This window comes from Pelodiscus sinensis, chromosome 26 (assembly GCF_049634645.1).
Source record: "Pelodiscus sinensis isolate JC-2024 chromosome 26, ASM4963464v1, whole genome shotgun sequence".
NCBI classification, from domain to species: domain Eukaryota; kingdom Metazoa; phylum Chordata; order Testudines; family Trionychidae; genus Pelodiscus; species Pelodiscus sinensis.
This window is the reverse complement of record NC_134736.1, coordinates 13,080,437-13,103,505: the sequence shown is the minus strand read 5'-3', so window position 1 is coordinate 13,103,505 and position 23,069 is coordinate 13,080,437. Positions and strand designations below refer to the sequence as shown.

At 51.7% G+C, this 23,069-nt stretch overlaps 2 protein-coding genes across 16 annotated transcripts in view; one reads left to right on the top strand and one right to left on the bottom strand.

Annotated features, from left to right (window-relative positions):
• Positions 1 to 23,069, bottom strand: part of PKNOX2 (PBX/knotted 1 homeobox 2) — a 339,410-nt gene that overhangs the window by 217,698 nt on the left and 98,643 nt on the right. The gene's annotated exons all lie outside the window — the stretch shown is intronic.
• LOC142820525 (uncharacterized) lies at positions 8,189 to 9,865 on the top strand. Its single transcript, XM_075909682.1, has 2 exons — positions 8,189 to 8,978; positions 9,174 to 9,865. Exons 1-2 carry the CDS (start codon positions 8,429 to 8,431, stop codon positions 9,665 to 9,667), a joined length of 1,044 nt encoding a protein of 347 aa, XP_075765797.1. The 5' UTR covers positions 8,189 to 8,428; the 3' UTR covers positions 9,668 to 9,865.

Below are 23,069 nucleotides of genomic sequence, written 5' to 3'. Positions count from 1 at the left end.
GGTTCAAATCCCCGACTTTTCTTGTCCAAGGTAGAGTAACAGGCTTTGACCGGAGAGTGATCTGTGGTCAATTTGGCAGGTCTTAACCAGTGTTTCCTCTATTTTTTTCCATCGATGTGTGGAATAAATTTTGTTATGTGCACTGAAACATGTGCAGATGTACACCACCAGTAGAAACACATGCTGCCAGCTATGGGCTCTTTGCTAATCACCTGGGTAGTATTTGAATCTTTCCTGGGTGGTGATCCAAGCGTTCAGCTCACAAGGAATACTGGTCTTCACTAGACCCGCTAAATCAATTGACCTGCTGGTGAATCAGTCTCAGAGCATTGGTCCCTGGGGTAGTGCAGATGTAGCCTCGGGGCATAGTTGAGATCCAATAGACTTTGATGTCAGCAGAAAGACTCTAAGGGTATGTCTATACTACCACCCTAGTTCGATCTAGGGTGGTAATGTAGGCAACCAGAGTTGCAAATGAAGCCCGGGATTTGAATTTCCCGGGCTTCATTTGCATCTTACCAGGCGCCGCCATTTTTAAACGTCCGCTAGTGCGGACTCCGTGCCGCGCGGCTACACGCGGCACGGACTAGGTAGTTCGGACTAGGCTTCCTATTCCAAACTACCATTACTCCTCGTTTCACGTTTCACGAGGAGTAACGTTAGTTTGGAATAGGAAGCCTAGTCCAAACTACCTAGTCCGTGCCGCTTGTAGCCGCGCGGCACGGAGTCCGCACTAGCGGACGTTTAAAAATGGCGGCGCCCGGCTATATGCAAATGAAGCCTGGGAAATTCAAATCCCGGGCTTCATTTGCAACTCCGGTTGCCTACATTAGCCACCCTAGTTCGAACTAGGGTGGTAGTGTAGACATACCCTAAATGACTTGACCAGCCATTGCAGCAACCATAATGGGTCACAGCAGGAGTTGCTGGCTCAAGAATCGAACACAGCTCTCCTGGGTGCTAGAGCTGAGCAGTAACCATGAGACCATCAATACTTAAACCTCCAGCTAAAAGTGAAATGAAAGCGGTGTTTAAAATCGGTCACGCTCCTCCCGCTTTGCGCCTTCTCGGGGGTGCAGCAGAGGCCTGTAAGGTTTGTTGGCTTTTAAAGGCTTTTTTTCCCTCTGCTTGTTTTTACTGCAGCAATCTCAGGAATGTCCAGGCCTTTCTGCCTGGTGTGCAGGAGAACCTCTTGTGGGCCACACAGATGCTTATTGTGAGTGCCAAGCCCGGCATTCTACAGGGGACACGCTTCAACCCAAACCGGCTTGCTCCCGGTATTCACCAGGCAGTGGTGTTTACACAGCTCTTATACAAACAAGCAAAGCTCAGCACTCTTAGCAGTCGCACTAAAGCTCTCTCCTTCGCGGCTCATCTCTCAGGCCTGCTCGAGAGAAGGCCTGAATTTCTAATGTCAAAACAAGCAGAAATCCAGTGGCTTCCTTTGATTTAGAGAAACTAGCACTATGAACACATAACCCACCTTCAGTTATTCATTGGATCTCTCTCCATTCCAGATCAGAGCTTCTGGGTACCACATAACCTTAATGTACCCTCCCAGCACCCCGGGATAGCGGGAGATAACTGTTCCCATTGCATAGGCGGGGCAGTGAGGCACTGACAGACGAAGGCACAGATCCTCAAAGGGAGAGCAATGAGAGTTAGGAGCCTATAGACCTGTGAGGATCGGGAACTTGCCCCAGGTCACACGGAGTCTATGGAAGAACAGACCCTAATCACTGAACCATCTGTCTCGAGGGCATAGCAGCTTCGCTTTGCTGTCTGTTCTGCTGCAACAGACAGCAGGTACTCTGGCAAACGGTGGCAGTTGTACAGTGAACAGGCCATGCACGGGGTGTTGTGTTACACGCTCTCAGCCATGGGCAAGATGGCAGTGCCTGGCATAGTAGTGGAAGGGGAAGCGCCGTCCGAAAGCCAGCTGGCACGATACCAGCCACTGGCACGGATTACCAAGGGAGCAGCTCCATTGGGACCTTCAGCACTAGACCACGTGCCTTTCCGAAGGACTGACCCTACTTCAAAAGCCAGCTCACAGCAGGAATCTGGGGTGAGGTTGCATGGCCCGTGTTCTGCAGGGGAACCCCGTGCTCAATGAGCATGCTCCCTGGATGGAGGAATGCCTCAGGTGGCTGTCCCATATCACTAGCCTCCTTAGCCAAACATATGAGAATTACAAGTAAAATAATAGATCGCTCCCATCCTTCTGATATGTCAGGGCAGGGGCCCTCTTCCTGTGCTTGCACCAAGCATAGTGGCAGCATTTAAAAAGTATCACATCATAATAGATAACATCTAAGCGATCTCACTGCCCGGTAACAACGACCCTTATTTCCCAGCTGCGGCATCTGTGAGATCGATAGTTATGAATTATAATTCATAGTCATCAATAGGAAATGATATTGAAGAGGATATTGATATGAGTCAATATTAATCATATCCATCAATGACCATGAATTAGAATTAGAATTCACATTCATTTCTAAGTTAAAAAAGCAACACATTTTAAAGACTTTTAACTAGCAGAACTGCAGGAAAGGTAATTGTAAATGAATTGATTGGGTCTTTAATAATAGTGCTATCCCATAATAAGAAAACTAAGAACAATAAGTAGGGAATTTCACAACAGTGTTTTGTTAGAGAACTGCCTAACATTGACTCATGAAAATGGATGTATCAGCCTTTCCTACACAGAACTGAACCTCGGAGAGCCAATCCAAGTAACAATGCTAAAACCCACTCCAGAGGGAGGGACATTTGGTGGATGACTTTGAATCCTGCTGCAAAATGGTGAGTGTAAGAAAAACCCATAGACAGAAACTGGGAATAAACATCTACTTATATCTCAAGTTCTTGGTGATTTCTCCAGGCACTCAGGTTCTCACACTTTCATGGTCATTTAACCCTCTGCATGCGAGTGCAGACTTCTTGCACACTTAGCTGAGCAGGGACCTCAAAGGAGAAACACACATATCGTAAGGATGGTGTGTCACTACAGAGCTTTTATTGGGATAGGTGTGGGATTAGTATTTGACTAATCGGAGGTGAACCACAAGCCCCCAGTGTACGCATAGCAACCAAACCAACCCTATTCTATACGTGTTGCTTGAAGTGTGGACGTTTCTGTGAAATACATTAGGTTCTATCATTTCTTACAGATTCTGCTACAAACTACCTTCTTCATCAGCACTGAACTGATTAGCTCTAATCAGGGCCCAATTCAGACAATTTCCTCCGCCTCCCTGCCCCACAACTCTGCTTATCCAGAAATTCCAGCAATTTTTATATATATTAATAATAATATATATTGCTGGCATTCTAGATACATTTATATAAAATAATGCATAGCCCCCTGCTGCTTGGAACCGTTGACCGACTCAGAGATATTTTGACAGCTAGGTATTGCTGGAAGACGACCAGGCTCTATAAATGAAGGGTGCCAAGCGGGATATATCTCTGGCTTATGTTCAGAAAGGGTTTAGGGAGACTCTGTAAATGGCACCCTCTAGTCAGGAAGGTCCCCTATTTCTTGGGATCTTGCTGAATAAACAGGAAAACAGGGAGAAGTATAAAGTAATGTATGTTATTCTGTAGAAAACATCAGGCTGCCTCAATTGATCCATCTGGGACACCAAATTGCTGTCCTTGAAAATGATCTTTCTAAGCAAAACGACAGCCTTTTGCAAAGCGGGTCGGTGGTGGCTTAAACTGACCCCACAGAGACACGTGGGAGGTATCTAGCTCCACAAAGGACTTTGGTGCTGACCTGCCAGCTGCATTTCGACAACACTGAGCTCTAGGGTGATCGTCTGCACTGCGGACTGGGCCACTGACTGTCCGGTTGGCAGTGCCGTGCAGTGGGGCTGGCACCCCCCCACACACACACTACCTCCGCACCATGAGGCTCCCGCTCCAGCTCCTACGTGTAGGGGCAGCTGAGGGCTCAGCTGTTGCCCCCACCTCAAGCACCACCCCTGCCGCTCCCATGGGCTGGGACCAGGTTCAATTCCACCTTTGCCTGATATAGAAAAAGGGATTTGAACGTGAGTCTCCTCTCTCAGTTTCTCCACTTAAAACAAGAGTCACAATGACCATGCAGCCTAGTGGGTAGGTCTCTCCCTGGCCCAGTCCCCCTGTCCCACTCACTACTGAATGATCTATACACAAGGGTGAGCCTGAGCGCAATGCAGAAACCAGTTGTCAGGGCACTCTGCAGTGTGTGAAACACGTTCAGATCCCCTCACCCCCCCCGCCCATTATCCACGTCTCCACCCATTTGTGTGTGAGCCGCAAGCTTCACAAACCACAACTGGAGATTTCCTTCCACGTGTCGATACGAAGCCTTCCTTGGCTTCGGGCTGAGGATGTGTCCCTAGGATCACCCATCTGCCCGCTGACTGGCCTCCCTGTGACCTGGTGCAAGGAGAAGTGGAGTGACAGTTACCTCCTGGACCCTACCTGGGGCCTGGTCCTGCCATGTGCTGAGAGGTACTGAGTTAATCACTGGATGTGAGGGTCCTCAGTAGCAGGCAGGATCACATCTCATGGGCAGTAAGAGCCGATGTTAGATCTCACCTACACTGGATTTACACCCTATGAGGTTGCTGATTGACACCAGGCCCTAGAAAGTCCAGGCTTAAGCGCATCATTATTGCCTTTCTGGGGCAACCAGTTCTGCACATCGCTAGTTCTGTTCCCGGGCTCACCTTCACAGCTCTTGCTACGTGGCTGCAGGATCCCAAACAGCACAATCAGACATGGCCCCACTTAGGGTCGCCAGATGGTTTCAACAAAAATACCGGACACGCTTGACATTACATCACAATCTACATCACATCTCACTCAGAAAATACCAGACAGTTCTATTTTCTCAGTTTTGTTTCCCGAACACAAAGCCCCAATACTGGACTGTCCAATTCAAAACCGGACACCTGGCAACCCTAGCCCAGCTGCCGAGATGAGCGAATGGGCATGTTATTCAAACACATAGATGTTGTGTGGCCCTTTCTTACAGATATTAAGACTCTCCTCCCAGCAAATGGATATTCCGGCAATGATTACAAACAAGGCACAGACGTAACGGATGTAGTTTATTAAGAGGGGTTGTGTGTTCACGTGGTTATTTTTGTTGATGTGTGTATTGTGTTCGCCCGGCGTGTTGTGTGGAGGTTGGCGCAGCATTGTGTGTTAGTGCGGCTGTATGGGCGAGTGGTTCTCTTGCTAGCTGTAAGTTGTGTATAGATTGTCCTCTGTATATTTTTAAAATATTGTTAATTAGCAACTAAGTCATCTGCCCTTCAATGCAAAGAGAACTACTAGAAGGGCCCTGGACAGCCAACAGCCCTGGACAGACAGACAGACCCGACCAGGTCCCTCTTCCTGTGCTGAAGATGGGCACTAGCACTAGGCAGAGGGGAAAGCAGAGCATGGGGGAATGTGGGCAGCCTGGACCTTCAGCAGTGAGGGCTGTCTGGGCGCTCGCTCACCGCCGCCTGCAAACTGTTCTCATGCCTGTTACAGGCAGTCCCCGGGTTACATGGATCCGACTTACATCAGATCCCTACTTACAAATGGAGTGAGGCAACCCCGCACTAGTTGCTTCCCCCCAGCAGACCAGGGAGACGGGAAGCTAGCGCCCCCCCTCCAGCAGACCAGGGAGATGCGGAGCGGCTTTTCTCAGCAGACACCTCAGCTTGAGAATAAAGGACTGAGGGAAGTGAGGTGTGGGAGAATAAAACTGAGCTCTGGAGAAATGTTTGGCTAGAGTTTCCCCTACAATATGTACCAGTTCCGACTTACATACAAATTCAACTTAAGAACAAACCTACAGTCCCTATCTTGTACGTAACCCGGGGACTGCCTGTACTTCCCAAATGCGGCCAGGCAGCTCCCGGAGCCTAAGGAGACAGGGAAGCAGTTTCCAGGGACCTTCTAGCGCAGTGTCTCTCAATCTTTTTTTTTTATAAAGCACCCCTTTTAAAAAATAAATTGTAAGTACCCCAGGACCTACAATTTTCAGACACACAACATTTTTTTCGACCATTTCAACACATTTGTTTAAACAACTTAATCGTGGCCGGGTGGGCGATGACATTTTTGGGTGTAAAAAGTACAAAAAAATAAAGCCCTGTAAAACTCAGTTTTCTCCAAGTTTCGGTTGAGCTGAAGTGCCCCCCGGATTTCTCTCGAGTGCCCCTCAGGGGACCCGTACCGCTGGTTGAGAAACACTGCTTGAGCGACCCAAATGGAGCTTTTCGAGCTGGGTCTCCTCGCCCGGCTCGGCAAACCTGATGCAACTCCCGCGAGGCCTGCGGGCCACGGGGAGCCGGGCGCGTGCTCGCCCCGCGCTCTCCTGCCACATACCCGTCAGCTGAGCTAACTCCGCCGTGCGCGAGGAGGGGAATTGTTCTGAGAGCGCGGACCTTTGGCTGGTTGCTATGGAAACCGACATACCACAGCTCTGACCCCAGAGAGGTTTAGCGCGCTCCTCAGCGGGGTTGCCAGCAGCTGGACTGCAGCTGTTGCAGAGGAAGAGGGGCCGGAGCGGAAGGCAGAAACCCTGCCCGACTCAGCACCAAATGGCCATGGCCGAACAGAGATGCCCCCGTTAATGCTCCTGATGGACGATGTGGGCACAGTGGGACGGGGGGGCAGGGAGAGACTCCTTAGGGCGCTTCGCTTCGCTCTGTGCTCGAAGCACGTGCAACCCCCAAGGAGATTCCCTCGATTCCTAGGGCTCGGGCAGCTCAGGGAGAAGCACTCGGAGTTTGCCTTGGCTCCCCCTCCCTACCAGGGACAGAGTGGGCCTGGCAACCCATAGGGAGTGAGAGGTCCCACCCAGAGAGTTCGGGGGGGAGGAGGGGCCATTGTTGGAGGGGTCTGGAGCCAGCCGGGGCAAGGGGAGGGCTGGCTGTGTGGGAGCTAGTAAGCCCCAGGCCTGCATGTAGGGTTCCCCCTGAGAACTAGCCTCCAGAGACCTGAAGGCAGGATCCCTCCGCTGGGTTTATGTCTCCACTGTTGATTCCCAGTTTGTGGAGTTTGCTGGGAGGCTTCCCCAGCCAGGCTGAGTTGGCTCCAGCTCCCTGGGTGAGACCAGTCACTGCATGGTCAGCTCGGCTCTGTCTGCTGGTTCGGGGCTGCTGCCTGCTGGGTGTGGGTCTGAATGCTGGGCTATTACCTTGAGCCCTTCACCCCTTGGTGGTGAGGGGAAATCCTGGGACCGAAGCAGCCTGAGTCAGATGCCTGCCAAAAGATACCAGCCCCTCTGCAGTGACTGAGTCATCTCTGGAGTGTGTGAGTGCACCATCTTTTAGTTAGTCAGGGAATTTGTTTGATGATTTTATAACCTGCTGCATATTAAACCTGTGGAGGGATTTACCACGTGTGAGTCCTTTGGGCTGTGCTGGACCCAGTCAGCCTCACTGCTAAACCTCTGCAGAGAAGAAATTTGTGGTCATAAGTCATCAAGAGCCCCAACAAAGTACACGTAGCAACGGGACACTAATCTTACAGTTGCTGGGCACCGGTGACCCTAAAGATAGTGTTTTATCCTGTTGTTATATTTGTCTCCTATTTAATATAATTGTGTTTATTCTAGTGTATGTGTTTGTGTTATTTTCTGGGAGTCTCCAACTATCTGGCAAGTACGTGGGGATTCCCCTGGGATAGCATTTTCCTCCCAAGCTGCCCCGGTGACCCTGCCAGGAAGGAGTGAGGGGACTGGAGGCACCGCCAAATAAATCCATCTGAAAAAATAAAGTTGAGTGGGTGGCAGGATCCAGAAGAACCCAGACCTACCCATCACAACCTGTAAGCAGATTGGCATTAAAGAAGGTAACCAGGTGGAGACGGGGTGCTACACACGTGCTGGTCTCTCCTGGCCTTTGCGGAAGGGGCTGTGTGAGGACGAGCGGTGGCTAGGCCCTGCCCTGCCTCAGAGGAAAGCTGGCAGACAGAAGGGTACACGACACCCTTTCTGCTCCTGTGAGTCTCTCATGCAAAGCTTCCTGCAGAACTCTGGGGGTATGTCTACACTAGAAAGTTAGTTCGAACTAACGGACGTTAGTTCGAACTAACTTTCCTAGGCGCTACACTAGCGCTCCGTTAGTTCGAACTTAATTCGAACTAACGGAGCGCTTAGTTCGAACTAGGTAAACCTCATTTTACGAGGACTAACGCCTAGTTCGAACTAGCTAGTTCGAACTAAGGGCTGTGTAGCCCTTTAGTTCGAACTAGTGGGAGGCTAAGGCTTCCCAGGTTTCCCTGGTGGCCACTCTGGCCAACACCAGGGAAACTCTATTGCCCCCCTCCCGGCCCCGGAGCCCTTAAAGGGCCACGGGCTGGCTACTCACTTTGTGCCAGTTGCAAGGCTGCCAGCACCCGTGCCTGCACAGCCTGCACCTGCCACAGGATGAGCCAGCCATCCGAGGGCTCCCAGCCCTCCACTGCTCCCCACGACCAGCCTGGCGGCTCCCGGGAGCCTGCCCGGGGGCGCAAAAGGCGGGCGCCCGCCTGGTCAAGTGCGGAGATCGTGGACCTCATCGAGGTTTGGGGGGAAGCCTCAAATGTCCACGATCTCCGCACTAGCCACCGGAACGCGGCCGTCTATGGACGCATGGCTGCCAGCCTGGCCGCCAGGGGCCACCAGCGCAGCCGGGAGCAGGTGCGCTGCAAGATTAAAGACTTGCGGCAGTCCTACTCCCGGGCCTGCCTGCCAGGGGCTGACCCGGAGGCCTGCCCCCACTTCCATGCCCTGGACCGCATCCTGGGGCCTCATGCCGTCCCTGCCCCCCGGGACGTGATTGACCCCGGGGCAGAGGGACCGCTCCTGGACACCGAGGAGGAGGAAGAGGGCTCTGAGAGCCAGGAGCCTGCCGCCAGCCTTCCCAGGACCCGGGACCCCCGAGGCACCCCACAGAGCCGCTCGCCTGCATCATCAGAGGCCGGGGAGGCGTCCACCTGTGAGTACCCTCGTGTTCCCCTTATGTGTACGGGGGGCTGGGGCGAGAGGGAGCCCCGGGACCGTGCGCCTGGGCCTTGCCCACTACGGAGCAGCAGCTGGGGATCCTGCAGGGGCCCTGGCCTTGCAGAGGGGAGCTGGGTTTCACACACCTGGGCCCCTGGGGTAATTGACCGCTGGTCTTCTTGCACCACAGCTGCAGCACCGGGGACTGCAGGGCGCACCACACCGCCTGCAGCAGCCGCCCGCGCCCGGGCAAGCAGGACAGCCAGGAACCAGGAGGACTACCAGAGGCGGCATCTCCGGTTCCTGGACCGACAGCTCCGTCTCCAGGACCACTGGGTCCAGGAGGACCTCAGGCTGCGCCAGAGGAGTCTGGAGGCCCTGGAGGAGCAGGGCCGTGCCCTGCGAGGCCACCTCCAGAGCCTGCTAGACCGCTTTCCATTTCCTCCTCCCCCTGCTCCCCCTCTTGCTCCCCCTCTTGCTCCCCCTGCTCCCCCTCTTGCTCCCCCTCTTGCTCCCCCTGCTCCCCCTGCTCCTCCTGCTCCTCCTGCTTCCGCTCCTGCTTCCGCTCCTGCTTCCTCCACACCCCCTGTCCTCTCTGCCCCCCCCTCCACAACCATTCCCCACCGACGCCCCCGGACCCGCAGTGTGGCGAGACGGGAGAGGCACCCAGACTCCCACCCCTGAGCTTTCCTTTCCCTTCCTCCCTTCCCTCCCCTCCCCTTCCAGCTCCCTCGTCCCAGGTTTCCCCCTCCCTTCTCCCACCTTCATTCCTCCCTCCCCCACCCCAGTTCTCTGAAATAAACAGACGTTTTTGTTGGAAAAACAGGTGTCTTTATTGTACAGTAGATAGGGAGGGGAAAGGGGAAGGGGGGGGGTAGGGTGGAAGAAGGCCCCGGTGGGGCATGCAGGGAGAGGTCAGTCCTCCTCCTCCTCCACCTGGAAGCTGTCCCGCAGGGCTTCCCGGATCCGGATGGCCCCCCGCTGGACTTCCCGGACGGCGGCGGTGCGGGGCTGACCGTAGTGGCCAGCCATGCGGTCAGCCTCAGCCATCCAGGCTGGCAAGAAAGCCTCCCCCTTCCGCTCACACAAATTGTGGAGCACACAACATGCCGCCACCACGGGAGGGATGTTGTGCTCGGCCAGGTCCAGACGGGTGAGGAGGCATCGAAAGCGGGCTTTCAGTCGCCCGAAGGCCCCCTCCACCACGATGCGGGCCCTGCTCAGCCTGTTATTGAAGGCCTGGCGGGAGGGATTGAGGTGTCCCGTGTAGGGCTTCATGAGCCAGGGCTGCAGTGGGTAGGCGGCATCCCCCACCAGGCAGACGGGCATGTCCACGTCCCCGACCCTGATGTGGCGGTCGGGGAAGAAGGTCCCGTCCTGCAGCCGCTGGCACACGGAGGAGTTCCGGTACACCCGGGCGTCGTGTGCTTTGCCGGACCAGCCCACATTTATGTCCGTCAACTGTCCCCGGTGGTCACACACGGCCTGCAGGATGACGGAGAAGTACCCCTTGCGGTTCACGTACCGGGACGCCTGGTGTTCCGGGGCACGGATGGGGATGTGCGTCCCGTCGATGGCCCCCCCGCAGTTGGGGAAGCCGAGGGCGCCGAATCCCCGGATGACGGCATCCGGGTCGGCGAGGCGGACCACCCTGCGGAGCAGCACCCGGTTGATGGCCTTGACCACCTGCGGAGAGAGACACAGCAAAGCGTCAATCAGTGGGGCGCCCGGGTGGCTGGGAGCGTGCGTGCCCTGGCAGTGCCCCGCGCCCCACTCCCGGAAGCAACCCCCCTGGCGGCGTGTAGTACGGCCGGGACAGCCCGACCCCTCCGGTGCGGGGCGCCTTCGCCTCCTCCCGCCCCCCCCTTTGTCCCTGGGGCGGCCCATCCCCTCCTCGCAGCCCCCCTCCCCCCCGGCTCGGTGGCCGACGAGCGCCGTACCTGCATGAGCACCGCTCCGACAGTGGATCTCCCCACGCCGAACTGGTTCCCGACGGATCGGTAGCTGTCCGGCGTGGAGAGCTTCCAGAGGGCGATGGCCACCCGCTTCTGGAGGGGGATGGCGGGCCTCATGCGAGTGTCCCTTCTTTGCAGGGCAGGGGCGAGCCACTCGCAGAGCTCCAGGAAGGTGTCCCTCCTCATCCTAAAGTTCTGGGTCCACTGTCGGTCGTCCCAGCGCTCCAGGACGATGCGGTCCCACCAGTCGCTGCTGGTGTCCAGACGCCAGATGCGGCGGGGCACGCCGGTGCCGGGGCGCCGCCGCGGCTCCTCCACGGCCCCCAGGGCGGCCAGGCGGAGAGGCAGGGGGCTGACGTTCCCCAGGTGGTGCCAGGCAGCCTCGAGCCATTGCTGGCAGGCTTGCAGCAGCAAGTCCAGAACGTGCACCAGAAGGTGCAGGGCGAGCCGTGGCTCCATGTTGCCACCTGCGGCGGTCCCCCCCAAAGGGAAGCACCGACACAGACGGGCACAGAGACCGACGCTTTGCTGTCCCTCGGCGAGGTTGGCAAGCAAGCAGGAAAAGCTGAGAACCGGCTGTCCAGGGGGGTCCCTTTAAGCACGAGCCTCAGATAGCCTCAGACAGCAGCCACACAAAGCAACTGCTGACCTGATGCCCTGCCAGAACCGGTTTCAGCTGCCCTTAAATGCCCCCCTGCGTCCAATCAGTGTGGACGCGCTAGTTCGAACTAGCAAAACGCTAGTTCGAACTAGTTTTTAGTTCTAGATGCGCTAGTTCGAACTAGATTAGTTCGAATTAACTAATTCGAACTAAGTTAGTTCGAACTAGCGCTGTAGTGTAGACGTACCCTGGGAGACAGTGCCCCCGGCTGTTAGAATTCTCTGTCCTGGGGCTTCTCCAGCCCTGGCATTTTCTTTAGCAAAGCTCCAGCTCCACCGGTGGATCCCAATGCCCCAAGCCGGCAGCCGGGCAATCTGGCTCCCATGCTTTATTCAGCCACAATCTGGGGGTCAGAGGCAGAACACTCGCTCAGTTTAAGGAGTAAATTGTTCGGCGCTGGATACTTGCAGCGGTTCAGAGAAAAAGATTAAAATTTGTTTCAACTCGGCATTTTCTGCAGTGCCCATAATCCCCTGCTCTCCCCGAGTGGTCTTATGCAAACAGCGCCAAGCAGGCTGCCTATAAATGGAGAGCAGCAGGGCTCTGGTCAGGCTAATCTGCGCTGGGATTTTAAATAAATACACTCCACGCAAGGCGCAGTGAGATAGCTTTTGCACAGGAGCCTGGTATCAGTGTCATCAGTCAGCAACTGCCCGAGTACAGAGCACTATTCATTCCCCCTTGTGTTGGCGCCTGCCCACGGCCCGTCCTCCCGGGCTCTGCAACGAAGAGCTGACAGTTCCACTTGAAGCAGGAATGTTTGAAAGGCAGCAGTGCAGTTTGGGATCCTGCATTGCCAGGTTTCTGCCGCAGTCAATGCTCATGTGCCCGCCCCCTCGCCAGCAGACAGCAAGTCCTGCCGTTCCCAGTCCCTGTTTCCATTCGAATACCGACAGCCCCTTGCATGTCACACTGCGACCCAGTAATACACCGCCACTGGCTAACAGGGTCTCTTAGGTAGGCACCAATATTGCTCTGTTCCAGAACTGAAGAGCTAACGCAGCTAGCCACGCTGCAACGGAGGTAACCGATTGCTTTTGCACTTCTCACCTTTTTAATAAAAACGGTGTGTCTCAAGTGAGTTATTCACTCTGTACCTGCAGCCCTACAAGGGCAAGATTCAAGGGACTCACTCCTCCGTGTGCCCCTTCACAAATTGCTGGTTGTTAAGGGACACTTGGCCTTGAAAGGGAAAAGGAAGTAAATAGAAACAACTTTGGACCCCACGCCCATGCTGTCACCCAGCGTACGGTGCCCAAACAAGACAGGAAGCAGCATCCCAGAGCAGACAGCACGTATTCTACATTTTAAAGAGTGGACACGAGATGCGCATTTGCAATTTAGGGGGCTCCCAAGCTGAGAGACCATGAGCCTGATTTTTAGAAGCTTACAGGGAGTGAGAACTTGGACAGGTGACCAGGGAGGAGTATAAATACATTGCTTGAGCACGCAGGGGGCCATGAGCAAGGCCAAGGCGCAATTGGAGTTGAAGCGAGCAGGACACTGGGGCCCTTACTGGATGAGGGAGGTAACCTAGTGACAGAAGATGTGGGAAACACTGAAGTACCCAATGCTTCTTTTCCCTCCATCTTCATAGAGGTCAGCTCCCAGACTACTGCACGGGACAGCATAGTACTGGAAGGAAGTGGGCAGCCCTCGGTGGAGAAAGAACAGGTTAAGAACTATTTAGAAATGTTGGACAAGCACAAATCCATGGAGCTGGATCTAATGCATCCAAGGGTGCAGAGAGAGGTAGATACACTGGAGCGTGGGGAAAGGGTCCACAGTGACCGGACAAATTGGAGGACTGGGTCAAAAGGAATCTGATAAGGTTCAACAAGGACAAGTGCAGAGTCCTGCACTTGGGACAGAAGAATCCCAAGCGTTGTTACAGGCTGGAGACTGACTGGCTAAGCAGCAGTTCGGCAGAAAAGGACCTAGAGGTTACAGTGGATGAGAAACTCGAAATGAGTCAACAGTGTGCCCTTGTAGCCAAGAAAACTAACAGCATATTGGGGCGCAGTAGTAGACGCTAGAAGATCTAGGTAAGTGATTATTCCCCTTTATTCAGCATAGGTGAGGCCACATCTGGAGTACTGTGGCCAATTCTGGCCCCTCTGTTACAGAAAGGATGTGGACACATTGGAGAGAGTCCAACAGAGGACAACAAAAATGATTAGGGGGCCGAAGCACATAATTTACGAGGAGAGGCTGTGGATTTGGGCTTATTAATCTGCAGAAGAGAAGAGTGAGGGGGGATTTGAGAGCAGCCTTTTCCTTCCTGAAGGGAGGTTCCAAAGAGGAAGGAGAGAGGCTCCCCTCAGTGGTGACAGAACGAGGAGCAAGGGTCTCAAGTTGCAGTGGGGGGAGGTCTAGGTTGGCGATTAGGAAAAACTATTTCCCTAGGAGGGTGGGGAAGCACTGGGATGGGTTCCCTAGGGAGGGGGTGGAATCTCCATCCCTAGAGGTTTTTAAGTCACATCTTGACAAAGCCCTGGATGGGATGATTGAGTTGGGTTAGTCCTGCTTTGGGCAGGTGGTTGGACTCCGTGACTTCTGAGGTCTCTTCCAGCCCTGGGATTCTAGGATCCTACAACTCTATGTCACATACACATCAGCAGCTGGCCCAAGCCCCTCAATGTATCACAGCAGGGCAGGGAACAGCTGCCGATGGATAATGGCTCTCAGTCAACGCCAACCAGAACAGATTTCAAGAGCTGACCTGAAGGTCAATCCCAGTCCAGAGTCATCAAGTGTCCTGGCTTCCAAGTTGCTCCCCTCCAAAGTCAACAAGAGAAAAGATGCTTCCTTCTAGGATTCAGTGTCTCTGAAAGACAGGCTGCTGCCCCGCAGAGGAGAATGCGTTGTATTCTAATGTCTGGGGCTCAGGAATTCAAACAGCTCCCCCACTGTGCCCTGCTCTTGTTCTATACACAGGAGACTTCCTTATTCACAATGATCTTTATTAAAGAAAGAAAGAGAAATCGAAATATAATGTCTCCTGCCAGACCACACTGTGCAATCATTGCATCTGCAGGCTTTTAACTGGACCTGGTTTTTAGACCTTCAGTAATAAAAACAAGCCAGTAAAATGAACATGGAAATATATTCATTAGGATTTATAATGCTCATTAAAACTGCCTGTGTACAAAAGCATGACAGAGCTCCATAGAAGTAGAGGAAAATGCAAATTATACTGCATAAGAAGAGGACATTTCCCTAATCGTCCAATCAAATGCTAGCGCAATTATCTGTGGCCAACCCAATGGGTTAAAATTATACTGTTCATCCTTGGACACAGTGAGGAGTCTAAAAGTGTTTCATTTTAATAAAAATGAAATCTGGACCCTGCAGAAACCAGCTTCACTAATGACGTGTTTACACAGAAAGAGACAATTTCTATTTAATGGTGATTACCATCGAGAACAAATTAAACTTCCGGGAGTATATGGGTTAGAGATAATGGGAACAAAAAAAAGTTATGGTTTCAGTGTGTGTTTGTGTGATTTCGTGCGTAGCTGTGTGTAAATCCATGCATGTGAGTGCAAATGTATAGCTGCATGTGTGGGCGTGGGCATTTGTGAATGTCTCTGTCTTTATGTTTCTGCATTTGTGTGTCTGCCTGTGCATCTAAGTGTCCAAATCGTGTAAGAGACAGAGTGTGTGTGTGTGTGTGTGTGTGTGTGTGTGTGTGTGTGTGTGTGTGTGGAGAGAGAAAGAGTGAAAGAAGTACTCTCATAAAAAGTCAAAACAAGTAGGAAAAAGCCATTTGCAATGTCAGATGGTACAAAACAAGAGTGCAGATTAGCAATGGAGTAGTGGACCTAGGGAAACATTTGCATGTCATTTTCTGTGACCTGTGTCAATGCATCATAACAACATCACCCCAGACACATGCGCTGACTGACCCTGAACTGATGCAAGACAACTCCAGACTCTGACTTTCAGGTAAGCTGATTTCCAGGGTTTGATTCTCATTGCCAACATATGCAAACCACTTCCTGCAGCATGACAACAGCTCCATAATGGCACTGGAGGTCATAGACTGGGAGCCCTTGGGGCAGAATCAGCGTAAGGAGACAAAGCGACACAAGAAAGCATTGAGAACGCCAAGCTCTCTCCAGCGAGCAGGCATGAAGCGTGCAACAACCCGCGCCTGGCAGCAGTTCTTTGCTTTCCAAAGCCACGGTCCACAGTCCCTCTCCAGTCCTTTGATGCATAACCTGAATGCAAAATACAGGACTATGGAGCACTTTAAAGACTAACAAGATGGTTTATTAGATGATGAGCTTTCGTGGGCCAGACCCACTTCCTCAGATCAAAATCTTTTTTGTTGTTTTTGATCTGAGAAGTGGGTCTGGCCCACGAAAGTTCATCATCTAATAAACCATCTTGTTAGTCTTTAAAGTGCTCCATAGTCCTGTATTTTGCTTCAGCTACACCAGACTAACACGGCTACATTTCTAACCTGAATGGGTGGACAGAGGGGTAGATAGTTTTGCTACTTGCTGCAAAGCAATAAATAGACTCTGCTGCTCCTTCTTCTGCCAAGGCCGTTCCAAGCAGCTCGCATTCCCGCGTGTACCTGCGCAGGCTCATCCCAAAGAGTTATGGGAAATCATTTCAACATTCAGCTTCAATGTCTGCTCCTTTGTGAAGGAGAAAATCGTTTGCAGAACAAGCCCAGATGTGAGCAATACCCAGGTCAGGTATTGAAGCTCAGAGGCACAGAATAATGCAATGCCTGGGAATATTTAATAATAGTAACATGAACACTGTAACTGAAGCATAATGAAGAAGGCACTGCAAACAGGCTTGCAAAAGCCCAGGATTAGCCTCTGTGGACTAGTGACTGGTTCAGAGCAACAGTAAACAATGCACACATCTGTAACCACATTATCTTCTGAGTCCAAATGTGCACAGAAAATCCACCGAAGGAAGTGGAGGCAGAGAGGGATTAGAAAGAGGGCTGGCGTATTTCACTACTCCAGAGTAAAGGGTTTGTGCATCGAGGTCTTTGGTCAGGATATGGTCAATAGCTACAATCAAACCAATGGTCGTAACAACATAATCTGTGCAGGGCTTCCTCTCAAAGCAGCGCCATGCTCTCAGAGATAACCGAGCGACTAACCCTGAGGAGAAACACATCCTTTTCGGGGTTGAGAGAGGATTCAAGAGGGGGTTGCTTCCCCAGTGACACCACAATAACAGAGTTGCACAGGGAAGGCCCTTTTCAAGGATCAAGAGACTTGAAATGACTAACTGGCACTGGGATTTGCACATTCATTTGGAGAAAGTTCCAAAGCAAAATACTCCATATGAACCGACTGTGCACAAACCCCAAGGGGAAAGACAAGGGACAGTGCGACCTTCCCCATGGATGCACAGACTCAACCACAAACCCAACAACGGCATACCCTGGTTGCCAACCCCTCCAGAGCTACATCTTCAGTGGTTAGCACTCGGTTGGCAGGTGGCACGGCCATACACACCAGGGAAGCAAAGACATTTTCCAGCTACAGGTAGGGCATAAGCTTTGCCGTTGACTCAAGTGTTCATGTCACAAGAACTAAACCAACTTGTGAGGCTCCTCTTTCTGCTCCAAGGAGTCGAGGTCCGGAGGGAGGCAGCCAGAGCATGTTTGTAGAGTTGTTTTTAACCTGCCTTTGTATTAACCCAAGTACATGTGAAAAGCTGCCAAGCCATTTCCTTATGAATTGATGAGCTCATTGTATGGAATAAAATGAAAAACAATTATTCATGTGCAAATCTTATAGGCTATAGGGTCAAAAGCTTTACATACACTGAACCTCTCTAGTCCGGCACTCTCTGGTCTGGCAACAGCCGTGGTCCAGCATGATTTTAGTTAGCTGGATGTCCACTTATTATGGGCATGGCCAAGTTTTCCATGGTCCCGTAAAGTTTGTTTACAGCCGCCAGTCCTGGCTCTCAGGGTTCTGTGCTGTTCTTTAGCTCTGCTCTACCTCTCAATGGCTTCTCAGAGCCCAGTGAGCAACGGCAGCGTAGGTAATGCTGCTAGCCAATACTGACCTCCCGTGGTTCAGTGTACAGGATCCACCGTCAGCGAGAGGCTGTTCTGACTCCCTCCAGGGCCCACAAGTTCGGGCCGCAGGCCTCGGCCTAGCCGTTGACAGAGGGACAGTTTCAAGGCTCAACCCTGGGTCAGGATGGGCAGACAGACAAGGGATTAACACAAAACGGTCAAGAGTTCATGGGTTAAGATGCAGCCCGAGTCAGGCAACAAGTGTCTATCACAAGAGGTGTAGCAGTTTACAGCCCCGGCCAAGTCCCAGCCGGGCAGGGGTCGGGTCTCCTCACTCCCGGAAAGCCAACAAGCGCAGGGTTTTTTCCCTTACAAGGGGAACCCCCCCACCCTAGTGGAGGAGTGGCAAGGGGGGATGCAGGCCTGCCCACACCACTGTGTCCCGACCCAGGGCCCTGATAGTGGCAGCCTTGCAGCCACTAAGTCGGTGGGGATCCGGGCCGTCACACATCGACTACATCGAGGGGTCAGCGGGGTTCCAGGCCACAATGCGCTGCCCACCCGATCTCCATCTCCTCAGCCATCCCAGGGTCGGCTATCCCTGGGCCCCTTCCCAGCTCCCCCTGTGGTCCTACCGAGCGCCGGCGTTGCTCCGGTGGGTCTGCTAGTGATGGAGGAGCTAGCAGAGTATCCATTGCTCCAGGCTCCAGCAGGGGTCCAGGTGGGCCGGACCAGTCATCTGGGCCTGGAGAGTGGCCTGGCGGCTTTGGTGCAGCCTCCGGTGGTGGCTGGGGCCTCAGCCGCCAGGCCAGGGATCAGGAGTCGGCAGAGGTCCTGGTGGTCCAACCCAGTCCTCTGGCTGGGGGCAGCACAGCCAAGCCCTGTGAGGCAGGAGCTGCAGCCAAGCATCTGCCCTGGTCAGTAGCCTAGCTCTGACTGAGCTCCCAGTTCTTATACTGCTAGTCCCACCTGCTGGCTTCCTGTGGGCGGGGCTAGGAGCAGCTGGACCCGCCCACCAACGGGTCTTAGACTCCACTTCCTCTTCCGGGTCAGAGGGCAGCCATGTTGCTGTCCCGGACTCATTACATTCAGCAAATCGGCACTGGTCTGGTCCCAAGGGTGCCAGACTAGAGAGGTTAAACCTGTACCTGAAAGCCACATGAAGTTGTGAGAACAGATGTTTGCTCCTGATTTCTGTGCAAACTTCTGGTCAGTGCTGGCCCAGTAATTTTAGGCTGCAAAGCAGTGTCCACAATACATTAAAAAATAATTTTAGTTCTAAGTATCTCAGTTTCAGGCCTGAAAACTATTTGAAAATCACCCTATAAATGCTGGGTGAACCATTGCTTAATGACTCCATTTTGTTCAAGACCAAAAAATTGCTAATCTAGGTGAAACTGTTAAGAACTATTGTTATTATTATTCTAGGCTTTTGGCAGCCCACAAGGGATCCTAATTGACTCTGAGATGCTGTCTGTGGTATTAGACCAAATCCCAATGAACCTAAAGCATATAACCTTCTATGCAGTCATCAGATTAGTTACTGTAGATGGTTTTGCAAGTCCTGATTAGCTGAATATCTGGGCAATTAGATCTGAAAAGAAATGCTTATTGTTAACTGTGATGCATAGATTCATAGATATTAAGGTCACAAGATTATGATCCTCATGTCTGACCTCCTGAATCCTGGAACTGTAATTTCACTAGCAAGTCCTTCATCGAGTACAGTGACTTGTTGTTAAACCATAATATTTCTTTTAGAGATACGTCCAGCCTTGATTTAAAAACTTCATGTAACAGAGAATATACCATATCCCATGGGAATCTCTTCCAATGATTAATTATTCTCACCGGTAAAAATTTGCATCTCATTTCCAGGTTGAATTTTTCCAGTTTAAACTCCTACTATGCATCTTGTTATGCATTTATCTGCTAGATTAAAAACTCCTGTGGTCTCAAGTATCTTCTCCCCATGCAGGTAATTATGACACCTAAGTAATTTACAGAGTCTGTATCCTGCTTTCCAAGACACAGTCCCTCATCCTGTACGTGAGGTCTAGATTCTTTGTTCCTAGATTTATAACCTTGCATTTAGCTGCATTAAAATTCATGTTGTTTGTTCGTGCCCATTTACCCAGCAATCTGGACTGCCCTGTGTAACTGACCTTTTCTCCCTGTTATTTATCACCCCACCAATGTTTGTCATCTACAGACTTGATCAGCAAATATTCCATGACAATAAGCACATTAAAATGGCGTTAAGGTTGATAGTGCATGTCAGTAGTTTAGGGGACACGACATTACAGAAAAATGGTAACTGTCCAAAACCAAGTCTTGCAAACCCAGGAAATTTACAAATAAGGTTAAATTCAAAAGAAATCCAACACACTGGAAGCACACTGTTAGGGCATCTAAAGAGCCTTAACTCTGCTCTGTCACAGAGAGCGCTCTGTATTATTAAAGCCCCCTGAAATCTCGTGCATAGGTTACAGTTGATATGTTTTTAGGATTGTCCTTTTCTTCCCTTTCTTCTTCATAATCAAGTTTCTCCTTGAGCAGAAACTTGACCTCTGCCCTGCAGTGACACTGAGGAGCATAGATTAAAAAATTTAATGTGTTTTTAAAAAGCAATTTATTTTAACCTACGTCCACAAACACTAAAATGCCTTAATTGTGGTAATCAAGTTTGTGCATCATATGTAAAGAATAACAGGAAAAGAATGACTGAGAAGCTACTAGGTTTGTTACAGGAATCACTGAGGCTGTGTCTAGACTGGCAAGTTTTTCCGGAAAATCAGCCGCTTTTCCGGAAAAACTTGCCAGCTGTCTACACTGGCCGCTTGAATTTCTGGAAAAGCACTGACGATCTCATGTAAGATCATCAGTGCTTTTCCGGAAATACTATGCTGCTCCCGTTCGGGCAAAAGTCTTTTTCCGAAAGACTTTTGCGCAAAAGGGCCAGTGTAGCTAGCACAGTACTGTTTTCCACAAAAAAGCCCCGATGGCGAAAATGGCGATCGGGGCTTTTTTGCGGAAAAGCGTGTCTAGAATGGCCACGGACGCTTTTCTGCAAAAAGTGCTTTTGCGGAAAAGCATCCTGCCAATCTAGATGCGCTTTTCCAAAAATGCTTTTAACAGAAAACTTTTCCGTTAAAAGCATTTTCGGAAAATCATGCCAGTGTAGACGTAGCCTGAGTGAGGTCTATCATGTGTGATATGCAGGTCAGACTAGATGATTACAATGGTCTCATTTGACTATGGGGGGGGGGGGGGTGGCAGCCTCCCCAAAAGTACCTCTCCCCACCCAAGACACATCGCTATGGTCTGGGGGACCAGGGTTTATCCTCTAAGAAATCGAGTGTCCTCCCAGTGAAGTAGCCTGTCTCCCACCCCTCTGTGAAATGGAAAGGGGGCTCAGAAAAAGAATTGTTGCCAGGCACTTCCTAGACCAGCAATTTTGAAGCTACCCCTTAGAACTAAGCTCCCCAGCAGAGACCATGAGCCAAATACCTGCTCCTGCTCCTGCTCCTGCCTCTGCTCTCCTTCCAAAGACCTTTGGTCTTCACTCGTATACTATTTACTATTATAACTGGGTATTTTTGTTGTCTAGATAAATGGCCAATCCCTCTTTGAATCTTGCAAACTTTAACATCTTGTGGCAATGAGTTCCACTGTACAATTACTCAGTGTACAAAGAAAAGTTTTCCTTTAATCGGTGTTCATTTTGCTGCCTACCACTTTCATTGAATAACAGGGAAACAGAAGTTTCCTATCCACTATCTCAATATCATTCATTACTTTGGACATCTGCAACACAACCACATACTGCTTTCCTTTCTAGGATAAACAATCGGTCTTTCTTCATAGGAGAGTTTTCCCAGGCCCATAATCATTCTCACTACTCCTTCCTGCGCCCAGTCCAGCTCATCACTATCCTTTCACAGGTGGGATGGCCCATGCGGCACCGTCTGTTCTAAGTGAAGCTGCAGCACTGATGTGCACAATGGCACTGTAGAATTTTCTGTAGGATCAGCCAGGCTCTTCCTTCTTCACTGGAACACTCTGGCTCTGAAAAGCTGGGCGTTTCTCCAGTCCTTTCATTGAGTTCTCCACAGTTATGGCCGGTTACCTGTCCTGACTCAATGCAGTTAATTCAGAACCCAGCAAGGCGTCTACTAGTTCACACGCCCCCTGCGACATGACTGACTTTACATTTACTGACACAATTTTACCTACCGTCTTCTCGCCCATTTAACTAGCTTGGTTAGGCCCCACTCGGACTTAACTAGTCTAAATATGTTTTTGTTAGCTCCAAAGTTGGCCGCTCCCTGGTCCCTGCCACTCCCAGGCCCTTGCTGAAGATACTGACCCGGGCCTGAGCAGCTTTCTCCCAGAGGGAGTGGCAGGAGGCAGGCAGGGAGTGTTTCCAGGTGCTCTTGATGTGAGCGCGTCAGTGCTACCTGCCCTGCCAAAGCACTGCCCTTAGCTGTGTGGCCTGGCCAGTGCAGGAGGCACAGGGCCTGACCAAACCTCAGCCTTGGGGATCTGCAGCCCCAGAGTCAGAGGAAGGGCGCAGGTCCTGCACAACGAGGAGCATGAGGAGTGCAATACTGCCCAGGGATGGGGGGGGGAGGGAGTGGCTGCCTGCACCCTCCATCACATAAGAGGTCACACCCAGCACAGCTGACATTGCACCAGACCCCTCAGAGACGTCTCCCCTGCAACGCAAGCCGGGGACCAAACTCAGGCTCCAGCTTAGCCCCACGTTCTGTCTACACACAAAACTCCCTACCCAGGGTGCAGATCCAGCAGCTGAGGACCCTGTCGGCACAGGCAGCAAGTGGTATGGGCCATGGTGCCCTGGCACCAGGAATATTCCTGGCCCAGGGCTGGGCTCCACCAAAGTTCGAAGCTGGATCATTAGTATGTTGCATTTCTTGTGAATTTAACCTTATTTGTAAATTTCCTAGGTTCAGGTGCCTAATTCCCACTGAAAGGTCATGTGAGTCTGGCACCCAACTCACTTAGGGGCTTTTGCAAAATCCCACTGGATGCCAATCTGCACTGGAGTGCCCGAATTACTTGGAGCCCATCCCTTGCCTCTGTTCCCCATCTGTCGCGTGGGAACAGCAAGCCTTCCTGCCGTTCCAGCGTGCAAGGAGGATCACTTCATGAATGTTCGGGAGACCCCAGATTCTAGGGAGCTGGGAGCCACTGAGGTGCCTGCAGGGACAGGGAGACAGATTGGGAAAAGGGGGGTTCTCTCCAGATTAGTACGGTTCCATTTTGCTTTGCACGCTAAACCCATTTATTTCCTGGCTCCAAACCCTTAGAAAAGCACTTCTCATTTCACACTTCGCACTGTGGTCTGCAACCATCAGGGATTTTTGTTTGTTCACTGGTCGTTCCCCCCTCCCCCCCCCCCCCCCATGAGGTAATTCAGCCAAGCTATTTTTGAGATTTATG